Source organism: Herpailurus yagouaroundi, unplaced genomic scaffold (genome assembly GCF_014898765.1).
Source record: "Herpailurus yagouaroundi ecotype Mexico unplaced genomic scaffold, PumYag 140, whole genome shotgun sequence".
NCBI lineage: Eukaryota > Metazoa > Chordata > Mammalia > Carnivora > Felidae > Herpailurus > Herpailurus yagouaroundi.
In genome coordinates this window covers 10,341,568-10,356,148 of record NW_024412395.1, presented here as the reverse complement: position 1 = coordinate 10,356,148, position 14,581 = coordinate 10,341,568, and the positions used below count along the sequence as shown (strand labels likewise).

General features: G+C 36.9%; 1 protein-coding gene across 11 annotated transcripts in view; it reads left to right on the top strand.

The window, feature by feature from the left end:
• Nucleotides 1-14,581, top strand: part of PTPN4 (protein tyrosine phosphatase non-receptor type 4) — a 230,077-nt gene that overhangs the window by 196,708 nt on the left and 18,788 nt on the right. For all 11 annotated transcript variants that reach the window (XM_040474832.1, XM_040474828.1, XM_040474831.1 and 8 more), the window contains 5 exons: nt 8,242-8,408; nt 9,165-9,255; nt 9,342-9,403; nt 12,099-12,245; nt 14,271-14,399. In XM_040474832.1, the coding sequence (XP_040330766.1) occupies nt 8,242-8,408; nt 9,165-9,255; nt 9,342-9,403; nt 12,099-12,245; nt 14,271-14,399 (596 nt within the window). The remainder of the gene's footprint in view (nt 1-8,241; nt 8,409-9,164; nt 9,256-9,341; nt 9,404-12,098; nt 12,246-14,270; nt 14,400-14,581) is intronic.

Genomic DNA, 14,581 nt, shown 5'->3' with positions numbered 1-14,581 from the left:
AGTTTTGTTTTTCTTTTTCAATGTTACTTTGCTATTTGGAGTCTTCTGGTTCCATACAAATTTAGAATTGTTTATTGTAGCTTTGTGAAGAATGCTAGTTTTTGGTAAGGATTGCGTTGAATGTAGATTGCTTTGGGTATCATCAACATTTTAATAATACTTGGTCTTCCAATCCACGAGCATGAAATGTTTTCCCATTTCTTTGTGTCTTCTTCAGTTTCTTTCGTAAGGTTTCTATAGTTTTCAGCATGCAGATCTTTCACCTCTTTGGTTACGTTTATACCTAGGTATTTCATTATTTTCAGTGTCGTTGTAAATGCGATTGATTCCTTGATTTCTCTTTCTGTTGCTTCATTATTGGTGTATAGAAATACAACCGATTTCTATATATTGACTTTATATTCTACACCTTTGCTGAATTCACATATCAGTTCTAGTAGTTTTTTGGTGGAGTCTTTCAGGTTTTTCCATGTAGAGTGTCATGTCGTCTACCAAGAGTGAAAAGTTTGACTTCCTGCCGATTTGGATGCCTTTTATTTCTTTTTGTCTGATTCCTGAGGCTAGGACTTCCAATTCTATGTTGAATAATAGTAGTGAGAGTGGACATCCCTGTCGTGTTCCTGACCTTAAGGGGAAAGCTTTCAGTTTTTCCCGATCAAGGATGATATTAGCTGTGGGTCTTTCGTACATGGCCTTTATGATCTTCAGGTATGTTCCTTCTATCCCTACTTTCTTGAGGACTTTTAAAAAGAAAGGATGCTGTATTTTGTCAAATACTTTTTCTGCACCTATTGAGAGGATTATGTGGTTCTTATCCTTTCTTTTATTAATGTGATGTATCATGTTGATTGATTTGTGTATTTTGGACCAGGCCTATAGCCCAGGAATAAATCCCACTTGAGTAATTCTTTTTAATGTATCGTTGCATTCAGTTTGCTAGTAACTTGTTGAGAATTTTCACATCCATATTCATCAGGGAAATTCGTTTGTAGTTCTCCTTTTTAGTGGGGTCTTTGGTTTTGGAATTAAAGTAATGCTGGCCTCATAGAATGAGTTTGGAATGTTTCCTTCCATTTCTTTCTTTCTTTCTTTCTTTCTTTCTTTCTTTCTTTCTTTCTTTCTCTCTTTCTTTCTTTTCTTTCTTTCTTTTCTTTCTTTTCTTTCTTTTCTTTCTTTTCTTTCTTCACCTTCAAAAGATTGGTATTAACTCTTCTTTAAATGTTTGGTAGAATTCCCCTGGAAAGCCATCTGGCCCTGGACTCTTGTTTTTTGGGAGATTTTTGATGACTGATTGAATTTCCTTACGGTTATGCGTCTGTTAAAATTTTATCTTTTCCTGTTTCTACTTTATATGTTTCTAGGAATTTGTCCATTTTTTCCAGATTGCCCAATTTGTTGGCATATAATTGCTCATAATATTCTCTTATTTGTATTTCTGTGGTGTCAGTTGTGATCTGTTCTCTTTTGTTCATGATTTTATTTGGGTCCTTTCCTTTTTTTTTATAAATCTGGCTAGGGATTTATCAATTTTGTTAATTCTTTCAAAGAGCCAGCTCCTGCTTTCATTAATCTATTCTACTGTTTTTTGTTTTTATTTCGATATCCTTGGTTCCTGCTCTTTATCATTTCCCTTCTTCGGGTTTTAGGCTTTATTTACTATTTGTTTTCCAGCTCCTTTAGAGGTGTATGATTAGGCTGTATATTTGAGACATTCCCCCTTTTTTTAGGAAGTCTTGGATTGCTATGTACTTCCCTCTTAAGATTGCCTTTGCTGTCTCACAGAGGTTTTGGACACTTTTGTTCTCATTTTCATTGGCTTCTATGTACTTCTTAATTTCTTCAATTTCTTTGTTAACCCATTTGTTCCTTTCTTTTTTTAATTAAAAAAATTTTTAACGTTTATTCATTTTTTGATAGAGACAAAGTATGAATGGGGGGAGGGGCAGGATAGAGACAAAGTATGAATGGGGGGAGGGGCAGGATAGAGACAAAGTATGAATGGGGGGAGGGGCAGAGAGAGAGAGGGAGACACAGAATCCAAAGCAAGCTCCAGGCTCTGAACTGACAGCACAGAGCCCAATGCGGGGCTGGAACCCACGGACTGTGAGATCATGACCTGAGCTGAAATCGGATGCCCAACCGACTGAGTCACCAGGTGCCCCCCTTTTTTAAATTTTAATATTTATTTATTTTTGAGAGGGAGAGAGATAGAGCCTGAGTGGAAGAGGGGCAGAGAGGAAGACACAGAATCTGAAGCAGGCTCCTGGCTCTGAGCTGTCAGCACAGAGCCCAAAGTGGGGCCAAACTCAACAACTCACGAGATCATGACATGAGCTGAAGTTGGATGCTTAACCAACTGAGTCACCCAGGCACCCCATCTCTCCCATTCATTCTTTAGTATGATGTTCTTTAATCTCCAAGTATTCGTGGTCTTTCCAAATTTTTTTCTTGTGGTTTCAGGTTTCATAGTGTTGTCATCTCAAAATACGCATGGTATGATATTGATCATTTTGTATTTGTTGAAGGCTTATTTGTGACCCAGTATGTAATCTGTTCTAGAGAATGTTCCATGTGCACTCGAAAAGAATGGGTATTCTGCTGCTTCAGGATGAAATATTCTGAATATATCTGTTAAGTCCATCCAGTCCAGTGTGTCATTCAAAGCTATTGTTTCCTTGTTGATTTTCTGCTTCAGTGATCTGTCCATTGCTGTAAGTGCGATGTTGATAGACACCTTAATTATGATATAATGCCCTTTTTCATTTCTTGTTACAGTCTTTGTTTTGATATCCATTAGCATGATAGATGTTTCTCCATCCCCTTAATTTCATTCTGCAGGTGTCTTTAGGTCTAAAATCAGTCTCTTGAAGGCAGCATATAGGTGGTCTTGTTTTATTATCCATTCTGATAACCTGTGTCTTTTGATTGAAGCATTTAGTCCATTTACATTTAGAGGGATTATTGAAATATATGAATTTAGTGCCATTGTGTTGCATGTAGAGTTGGTGTTTCTGGTGATGATCTCTGGTCCTTTCTAGTCTGTTGCTTTTGGTCTTGTTTTTCCTTCACTCAAAGAGTCCCCTTAAAATTTCTTGCAGGGCTGGTTTGGTGGTCATGAACTCCTTTAGTTTTTGTTTGTCTGGGAAACTCTTTATCTTTCCTTCTATTTTGAATCACAGCCTTGCTGGATAAAGAGTTCTTGGCTGCATATTTTTCTGATGAAGCATGTTGAATCCATCCTGCCACTCCTTTCTGGCCTGCCAAGTTTCTGTGGACATATCTGCTGCAAACCTGATCTATCTTCTCTTGTAGGTTAAGGACTTTTTTCCCTTGTTTCTTTCATAATTCTTTTCTTGTCTGTGTATTTTGTGAATTTAACTATGATATGCCTTGGTGATGGTTGATTTTTGTTGAATCTAATCAGAGTCCTCTGTGCTTCTCAGATTTTGATGTGTGTGTCCTTTCTCAGATTAGGAAAAGTTTTCCACTATAATTTGCTCACATAATACTTTCTGTCCCCTTTTCTCTCTCTTCATCTTTTGGGACTCCTATGATTCCAATGTTGTTACTTTTTACTAAGTCACTGAGTTCTCTAAGTCTTGTATTGTAATCTCTTTGCCTTTGTTTCCCTCTTTTTTTTTTTTACTTCATTATTTTCTATAATTTTATTTTCTGTAACGCTGTTTTGCTGCTCTGCTTTATCCATCCGTGCCATGACGGCATCCATTCAAGATTACATCTCAGTTTATAGCATTTTTAATTTTTGCCTGACTAGATTTTAGTTCTTTAATCTCTGCAGAAAGGAATTCTCTTGTGTCTTCTATGCATTTTTCAACCCCAGCTAGTAATAAAATTGTGGTTTTAAATTCTATTCAGACATCTTACTTACATCTGTGTTGATTAAATCCCTGGTAATCATTTCTTCGTGTTCATTCTTCTGGGGTGAATTCCTCCATCTTGTCATTTTGAAGGAAGAAAAAAATTAATAAAATAAAGATTTAAAATGAAACAAAAAAAATCAAAATTTAGATCTTACATGTGTTTCGGTCTGTTTGTTGAGAGAAGCTTGATAGAATAGATAATAAAGAGAAAGGGGAAAATTTTAAATTTTTTTAAATAATAAAACAGAATAAAAATTTTAAAAAAATAAGGAAGAATTTCCTCTTTCTGTATCCAAGAAAGAAAGAAAAGAGAAAAAAACAAAACAACATAAGGAAAAGCAGAAACAATGAAAACAAATAAATGAACCAGCAAACAGAACAAGACCCAAATGATATTACATTCATTTTCCTGTAGATCTGAAACTTTACAGCACACTATAGTCCATAGACTAATAAGCAGGTGGAAAGGATTTGTGCTGGTCTTCTGGGGGATATGCCTGGATGGCACAGGTGGTTGGTGCTTGGTGTAACGGCTCCATTCTCCACTTGGTGGCGCTGCTCAGCTTAGTGGGGTCGATCCATGGAAGTGCACGAACAAAAATTGCAAATGGCCTAACCCAACTCCTTAGTCTCTAGCACAGAAACTTTGTGCCGTCACCATCCTGCACACCAGCACCCCTTCTTTGTCTCAGGCTTCTGTCTGTTCCCTTCCTCTACCTTGACCATGTCTAAGCTGTTTGCCTGCCAGGTGGTAACTTCCCTCCAGGGTTTTATCTCAGATGGTGCTGTGTTTCAAAATCCCACACTTTGGAGACCCCCAGCAGCTTGGATCTGCTTAGGCTTTCTGGGGGAGGGTCTCACCGAGCAATGGCCGGGTACCAGCTCGTCCCAGAAAACATTTGCACAGCAGCAGAGTCTCAGGGTTTATGGTAAATCACAACACACAGCCGACGCCAGGTTTTGGTGACGTCTGGCGTCTTTGTTCCAAGATCAGTAAACCTGGTTGGCCCAAGGGAAGGTTGTATGGCCTCTACCAAATGCATTTCAATCAGGTGAACCGCTTCTCCCTGTGTGGCACATGGACCCCTCAGACCATGCTGCCTGCTCCTGAAGATTCACCCTGCTTCCTCACCAGAGCACCGCCAGGCCCTGAGCTTCAGACTGCACTCCACTGTTTATAGAACAGTGGTGGTATTAAAATCCTCTCCTTTCTCCCCATCAGTGGTTTTGGGGAACAGATTTCTTTTTTTCCAGTCCCCTGCGAGTGTTTTCACTCTCTCTTTTTCTTTCCAGCTGCTTTCAGGAACAGTACTTTGCTTGTGCAATCCCTAAGCACTGTATTCTCCCCCTTTCTCTCTCTGTCTTCTGTCCACAAAGATCGCTTTCTACCCACAGTGGCTCTGCAGCTTTTCTCTCCCCCAGTTCAGCTCTCCACACCATATACCTGCCAAGTTCTATGGCTCATATTATGCAGATTGTTGCGTTCGTCTGCAGATCAATTTCCTAGGTGTTCAAAATGGCTTGATACTGATCCACCTGCATTTCAGGGATGAGACAAGCTCAGGGTCCCCATACTACTCTGCCATCTTAACTCAAGAGCCTGTTTTGAACCACTTTTAGAAAACTCTGTAACAAGCTACAGTTAGAGCATTTTGAAAAATCCTGTCTGTGTTTGTGGTGGACAGTGCCAGTAGCCTAATCATGTCATCTCCTTGTCTGGACAGCTGGCTTGTTAATTCATAACCACAGTTCCAGGTTTAGAGAAACCTAATACCATACTCTCTAGCTCCTTTGCTGATGGTTTGAGTTTCCTCTACAATAGCCTCAAAATCATCCTGCCACTGTGTGGCATTCAGTGGCTCCTGAAGCAGTTCATTTTCCCTTTGGGTAGCTTGAACTATTAATTGAACTAAAAATCTGTCTTCTTTCAGTCTCTTTGTTCCTAATTCTGTCCCTTTGTGCTATGCAGAATAAATTTAATGCAGAATAAATTAAATCCCCCTTCCTTAAGTTTTTTGGCAAGAAACCCTCCTCCTTTCTTCAGTTTATTGCACTGTTTCAAGTGCCTGCTACACTTTATCAGTCTCCTCTGAGAAAAATTCTTACATGCCTGTATCCCAGCATTATAAATATTCTAGTTTTGTTCTGAACAGTTCATCATTAACCATAGTTTTAGCCACAAGAGTAATTGTTGGTTAATGCCTTGCTACCAGTTGTTGACTATTTACCATAAAGAAGTAAAATGTAGTTAGAACTCGACCCGTTCCCCTATCACCACCACCACACCCAACCCTGCAGAGTTTTCCAAGAGAGTTTCTTTAAAAAAGAAAAATAAAAAAATTTAAAAAAAAAAGAAAAGAAAAAGATCTACAAAACACTCATTTTGTCTCTTGGGTACAAACAGGCATTTTCATTTTAGCTTGTCTACTTTGTTTTTTGCATTCATTGTCTAGAATTGGCTTTCTAAGAAAATTCAGAGGACTTCAACAGAACATTCTATTTTGACTTTTCAAGGAACACATGCATTTAGTCCTGATATTTAGGTGATTCATCACTAGGCATTTTCTGTCACATAATGCAACTTAAATTTTATACTAAGAATAATAATATTTCCTCAGTTTTGCTTGTTGTGTTTTCTCTTGATAACAGATTCTAAAGAACTTAATAGTAAGTTCTGCACCTGGGCTATTTTATATATTCTCTTTTAATCTTTGCAACCAGCCAGTGAGATACGTGAATTATCTTTATTCTATAGTTGAAGACACTTTGACACCAAGATATTCAGTTATCTGCTTACAAATTTCATGACTTGTATACAACCAGAATATGAACAAAATTCCATTTAATGGGAAAGTCATAGCCTTTTTGCAATTCTAAATCACTTTATTCATACTTTAAATTAAGAGAGGAATGGGGTGAATGGGTGGCTCAGTTGGTTGGGCGTCCAACTTCGGCTTAGGTCACGATTTCATCGTTCATGAGTTTGAGCCCCACATCGGGCTCTGTGCTGACAGCTCAGAGCCTGGAGCCTGTTTTGGATCTGTGTGTGTGTCTCTCTCTCTCTGCTCCTCCCCTGCTCACACTCTATCTCTCTCTCAAAAATAAATAAACATAAAAACAAAACAAAACAAAAAATAAAATAAAATAAAATAAAATAAAATAAAATAAAATAGGAGAGGAAACCATCTATAGCTTAGTTCTTGGTAAAAGACCTTTCTGTTGTTTTATTGTCAAAATCTAGACTGGGACTTGTATTTACTTTCAGCATGACTCTGTCATGTCCCTTTTTATTCAAAATAACATGTCATCAAAATTTAAAACTATGTTTATAAAAAATACCAGAAAGACAAACAACTTGTTTTTGTAGGTTTTTTCCCCCCTTTAGATTTCATTTCTTCTTAGAATACATTCATACATTTTTTTTTTCTTTTCATTCCTTATTTCAGAAATTTTTTCTTCTCAGAAGTGCACACATCTGAACAGGAACCAGACCTGTTAGGCATGGGCAAAAGAAGCCACTAGCTTGGCTCTACTCTGGCTCTCTTTCAGCTTTGCCCTTGTCTGTGGGGGTTAGGATTTTGCAGGACCAGGGGGGCATACCAGTCTATCACCTATGACTGTGCCTTCTTTTCTAGACACTTCTTTTTAACCTTTAGTTCTCTGTCCATATAGCTCTGGCGCCACTTACAGTGTGGCCATTTTCCCTAGGTCCATTCTCCCTGGGATAGATCACATGGTATATGTACCACTGGGCCAGCAGGATAGCTCAGAGGCAGCAATTTGCCGAAGAGTGGAGAACAAGCTTCATATGGGCTGGTGTGTTCACACATATGTTCATAGGCCCCCAAGCTAAGAATGGAGCTTAGGGTAGGAAAAGAAGTAGGGTGGGCTCCAGGCTGGAGTCTAGGTTCTGGCTCTCTTCCTTCTATTGTGACAGTGGATTTTGCCCTCCTAGGTTTTGTAGATGTTTCAAGGAAAGAGGATAGAACGGATTTTGTTTAGCACTCTATTCAAGTTATTTGTATCGTCTCATATATGGATGTATAGTATATAGATCCCTGTTTCTACTTTTGTTCTAGGCCCCACAATTTAAGGGCGGGTCTGTTCTGAGCTGCTATCTTGGCAGCTCCTCTTGAAGTTACAGGCATTTTCAGCAGTATGCCCGGGAACATTTCTTTTCCCTAAAGGTACAACAAGGTTCAACTTCACAGCCACTCTCTGTCCCTTATGCAGTGGCACCAGACTGCGATCTGATGAATTCTTTTTCCTGACACAAAATTAAAGAACACATCTGGTAAATTCTTGCCAATTCATTAAGATTTCCATGTGGCTTTGTTTTTTTTTTTGTGGATTTTTTTAGCTGTATATGATGTAGTGGAAGAAAAGCTAGAAAATGAACCAGACTTCCAGTACATTCCTGAGAAAGCCCCACTAGATAGCGTCCATCAGGATGACCATTCCCTGCGGGAGTCAATGATCCAGCTAGCTGAGGGGCTTATCACTGGAACAGTCCTGACACAATTTGATGTAAGTACTATTGTATGGAAAGGGTGTTGGGCCATAGTTTTTAATTAATTTCATAGTTTCCTAACTACCTAATCTATCATTTATAATGTATAAACTAAAATGATATTCTGAGAAATAATTGACTTAAAAAATGTTCTAAAATCCATAGTTTTAAACATTTCTTGCAAAATGCCAGCTGTGGTGACATAATAATCTATTAAAAGAGAAGAATAAGGAGATTTTATGTGTATGTCTTCAAACTAAATTTTTTCCTGTAATTATATAGCTCTTTTTATGAAAGGTAACAGGTAAAGATAGTCTATGGTGGAGCTAAAAATTCTGAGTTAAAGAAAAAGAATTTTTGTACCTAGTCATATTTAATCCTTCTCTACTTTTTGTCTGTCTAACTGGTCATCATTAATATTTGTTGCTCTAAAGTATGTGTTATTGATGATTGACTATAAACCATTTGTGACTGTAAATCATTTAGGCTAGGCCAGTTTTTCTTTTGAGAAGTTCTTGGTTCATATACTGTGTAAACATCTCCAAACTAAATGAAAATGGTATATAATTCTCATGAGAAATTGCACAGAATTCAGCTTTGCAAATTTGGTTCAATACCCTACTAGCCTAAGGTACATACATCATTGTACTGTTGAGATATCCTAAGGAAAAAAACCTGTTTGTTTTTTGCATAGAAATAAGTCTGAAAAACAAAACAGAACCTCTTAATGGCTTGCTGAACTCATCTTAAGCTCTTTTTTTTTTTTTTTAAAGCAACTATATCGGAAAAAACCTGGAATGACAATGTCTTGTGCCAAATTACCTCAGAATATTTCCAAAAATAGATACAGAGATATTTCGCCTTGTAAGTATCTACTATCTCTGTTTATTAAGTTCAGTCTTTGTAGCATAGCTTTATTAAAACGTTCTTTCTTTTAAATTTTTTTTCAGATGATGCTACACGGGTCATTTTAAAGGGTAATGAAGACTATATCAATGCAAATTATATAAACGTAAGTTTATTTTTATTGTGCCTATGTCATTCGGAATAAGACGGACTATAATTTTGTGGTTCATTTTTTTCCCCCCCAAATATTTATTTATTTTGAGAGAGAGAAAGAGAGTGTGCACGAGGCCGGTGGGGGGTGGTAGGGACAGAAAGAGAAGGAGACAGAGAGTCTGTGCTTTCAGCCAACTGTGCTATCAGCCCAGAGCCCGATGCGGGGCTCAAACTCACAAACCATGAGATCATGACCTGAGCCAAAATCAAGAGTCAGGCACTTAACCAACTGAGCCACCCAGGCATCCCTAAACTTTGAGGTTCCTTTTATATTTGAGAGAATATTAACAGTTTCAGATATTGAAAAATATTAAAATACAAATGTTAAAAAATAATTTGATACTGGGGCACCTGCCTGGGATTCTCTCTCTCCCTCGCTCTCAGCCCTTCCCCCACTTGTGCACATGTTCGCTCACACTCTCTCTCAAAATAAATAAACCTTACCAAAAATAGTTTGGTACTGGTATATTAACATGCATATAGAGCAGTGGAATAGAATAGTTCAGAAATATTTTTTATCTATAAATACTTCACCTACTTCCTCACTTTTTGTATACCATATTTTATATATATGAAAATATAAATGTAAAAATGGAATCATGAAACTACTTGGAGGAAATGTATGAGAATTATTTAAAATCAGAGAGGGAAAATTTTTTCTAAGTTTAGACACTCATCTAAACTTAACTCACAGAAAGAAAAGTACAAATCAAAACTGCAAGGGATTACTATTTTTCACCTATTAGATTGAAATATCAAAAAGTGTGATAATATCATATACAAGTCTGTATCCCTTATCTGAAATCTTGGGGCCAAATAGACTTTGGGATTCATAATTTTTTGGATTTTTGAAAGTTTATTCAGTGCCTATACCAAATACTGTAATAAGTAACATCCCTAGTAGACTATGTGACATTACCCTGTAATCAATGCGTTGATACTCAATGGGAAACATGGATATTCCCACTGAGTGGTACTCCTAAAGACTGTAAATAATCTTAGATTAACTCAGGTCAGATATTGTTGTCAAATGAGTCCAACTTAGGTCAGATGTACCAACCAAAGGACAAACCTACACTTCAGAGCACTGGGAGTTTCAAAATTGTGTGTGAGGGATCAGCAGTATATTAAAGAGACTCTCAGGGAAAAAGCATCCCTGATACATTGTTGGTGGAAGTATAAATAGGTACAACCTCTTTGGAGAGGTAACTAACTAAAATGTTAGGTTTATAAAAATAACTCAGTGCAGTCTTGTTTATGGTAACAAATAGATTAGCAGCAACTTAAATGTTTGTTAAATAAATTATGGTATATTTATACAGTAGAGCCATTAAAAAGAATGAAGTTTTATGTACTAATCTGACATGATCTCAGTGATAAAGTGGAAAAAGAAACAAGATACACAGAACAGCATTGTAAGCCACCTTTTATGTCTTACAGAAAACAAAGACTTCTGCATGTACATTTGTGTGTTGTTTATAGAGTGTCTCTGAAAGGATATTTTAGAAATTAGAGGGGTTCCTAGGTGACTCAGTCGGTTTAAGTGTCTGACTCTTGGTTTCAGCTCAGATCATGATCTCATGGTTCATGAGTTCAAGCCCTGCATTGGGCTTTGTGCTGACAGCGCAGAGCCTGCTTGAGATTCTCTCTCTCTCCCTCTCTTTCTGCCTCTCTGCCCACCCCCTCAAAAATAAATACAATTTTTTTAAAAATTAAAAAAGAGGGGCACCTGGGTGGCTCAGTTGGTTGGGCGTCCAACTTTGGCTCAGGTCATGATCTCACAGTTTGTGGGTTCGAGCCCTGCGGCGGGCTCTGTGCTGACAGCTCAAAGCCTACAGCCTACTTTGGATTCTGTGTCACCCTCTCTCTCTGCCCCTCCCCCGCTCACACTCTGTCTCCTCTCAGTCTCGAAAATAAAAAAAAAACATTAAAATTTTTTTTAATTAAAAAAATAAAGAAATTAGCAAAAAGGATTGTTCTTCTGGGTGTGAACCAGAGGCTGGGAAGAGAGTGAGACCTCTTTTTCTGTTCACCCTTTAGTGTTCTTCCAGTGCCATGTGTGTGTGTCACCTTTTCTTCTTTTTTACTGAAGTCTCAAAATGTAGTAGGATGATAATCCTCCCCGAATACTCACGATCTTACTTCTTCTTAAAAATAATTAATTTAAAATATTTTTACTATCTTTTTCTATTGTATGTGTTGTGTATATTTCTTATGTATGTTATATAGTATAATGTATATATGTTATATAGTGTGTATTATTTGTAAAGTCTGAACTAAAACAAACGGCAGAATTTTTGCTTCTTGCAAATTTTACCTGTAAGCTGTTTAGAGACAAATATTTTTTATTTCTGTAGCAAGTCTCTTCCTCTAAAGCGGGGTTTTCTGTAAAGCTGCTCTTAAGCCCACAAGAGTGCTTTGGAAAATATTTTAATTTTTATTCCCAATACTTAAAAGATAAATATGTATAAAACTACTGAGAAATTTCTTCTATAGATAAAGAAATTGTTAATAAAGTTTTATTGATTTTGCAGCTTTTTGAGATCAGTTGTATTCAGTTATTATTTAGTGGATGATTTTCATATACTTGATCACAGTAAAAAGTAATAATGTAAAAGACTTTTAGTTTTGTGTCCTTTTCTTTTTAGATGGAAATCCCTTCTTCTAGCATTATAAATCAGTATATTGCTTGTCAAGGGCCATTACCACACACTTGTACAGATTTTTGGCAGATGACTTGGGAACAAGGCTCCTCCATGGTTGTAATGTTGACCACACAAGTTGAACGTGGCAGAGTAAGTCATACTTGAATCTTAAACAATGCTTGCGCTGTTTTCAAATTAAATTGCATATATGGTCAAAATATTCACGTTGATTTAGTCTTTTTTGTAACCTTTAAACTTACTTTCTTGTGTTGTGATTAAAATCATAGTGACTAACACATAATAAATATGATATATAAATGTTAACTACTATTATCAGTTATTATCTAAATGGATTAATAGCTGTTTGATAAAGGATTTGGATCTAAAATATATAAAGAACTCCTGCAACTCAACAATAAAATGATAAAACCCCAACTAAAAAATTTTTTTCTTAATGTTTGTTTATTTTTGAGAGAAAGAGAGACAGAGTGGGTAGGAGAGGGCAGAGAGAGACGGAGACACAGAATCCAAAGCAGGCTCCAGGCTCTGAGCCGTCAGCACAGAGCCCGACGCTGAGCTTGAACTCATGAGCTGTGAGATCATGATCTGAGCCTAAGTCGGACGCTCAACTGACTGAGCCACCCAGGTGCCCCGATAGAATCCCAATTTAAAAATGGCCAAATATTCTGAGTAGATGTTTCTTGAATAAAGATATTTAAATGGCCAGTAAGGTCATGAAAAGGTGCTTGGCTGGCATCATTAGTCACAAAGGAAATGCAAAAATCAAAACCACAAGGAGGTAGCACTTCATATCCAATAGGATGACTAAAATAAAAATGACAGATAATAGCAAGTGTTGACAACGATAGGGAGAAAATGACACCCTCTTATACTGTTGGTAAATTTGTACAATGGTGCAGCTGCTTTGGGAAACAGTCTGTCAGTTCCTCGAAAGGCTAACCATAAGAGTTGTTACAACTCAGCAGTTTCACTCCTAGGCATACCCAGGAGAAATGAAAACATATATCCACACAAATACTTGTACACAAATGTTCATAGCAGCATTATTCATAATAGCCAAAGGGTGGAAACAATCAAAATGTAACAAATAAAACATGGTATAATCGTGTGTGTGTGTGTGTGTATAAAACTTGGCAATAAAAAGGAATGAAGAAATGATACATGCTACAACATGCATGAACCTAGAAAGCATCATGCCAAGTGAACAAAGCAGTCAACAAAGACCGCGCACAGTATGATTTCATTATATGAAATGTCCAGAGTAGGCAAATTCACAGAGGACAGAAAAGTGGATTAATGGTTGCCTAGGTCCAGAATGAGAGAAGAGGTTAGGATAGAGGAACACACAGTGATTATTAATGGGTTTGGGAGTGAAAAAATGTTCTGAAAGTGATTGTTGCACACTTCTGTAAATATACTAAAACTAATTGAATTGTGTGCTTTAAATGGGCAAATGGTATGGTATGTGAATTATATGTCAGTAAAGCTTTTTTTTTTTTTAAAGTCCTAATTATGGGGTGCCTAGCTGGCTCAGTCAACTTTAGCATCTGACTCTTGGTTTTGGTTTAGGTCATGATCTCACAGTTTGAGTTCACGCCCCAGGTTGGGCTCTGTGCTGACAGGGAAGAGTCTGCTTGGGATTCTCTCTCTCTCTCTCTCTCTCTCTCTCTCTCTCTCTCTCTCTCTCTCCCTCTCTGTCTGTCCCTCACCTGTTTGTGCTGTCCCTCTCTGTCTCTCTCAAAATAAATAAACTTAAAAAAAATTTTAATCCTAATTATGAAAATAAATGCATTGGCATTTTAGAGAATCTTTCTCATTGTTAACTTAAATCTAGAAATATAAGAATTAATGCACCATTTTGCCACTGTCATAGTAAATAATTCACACAAGAATTAATCAAGAATTGTAAAACATTGGATGAAAGCTTGTAATAAACAGGATATTTGCAGTCTCAAAATCTATCCAAACAGATTATTATTACAAAGAAAAAATGAAGAAATGTTAATAGAGTTGGCAGATCTAGGTGAAGGATATATGAAGGTTCCTCAAATTATTCTTGTAATTTTTTTGTAGCTTAAAAGTTTTCAAAAAGTAAAACATTTTCAAAATTGAAGAACCTAAATTCTATATATTTCTTAAATCTATTGATGTCAGGTTAAGTGTCACCAGTATTGGCCAGAACCCACAGCAAGTTCATCCTATGGATGCTACCAAGTCACCTGCCACTCAGAAGAAGGAAACACAGCATATATCTTCAGGAAGATGACACTATTTAACCAAGAGGTAGGAAGGCAGGATATCCACTCAATAGAACTTTTATGTTCAAGGTAAAACTTTGAAAGCCAAAAATGTTTTGAGTCCTGGTTAACTAGGAAATATTATTTTAAAATTACTGAATTATTTGCTTCTTTGGGATTCTTTGGAATCTTATGAAATGTATTCTCCTGCTATATTAAATGCATTTT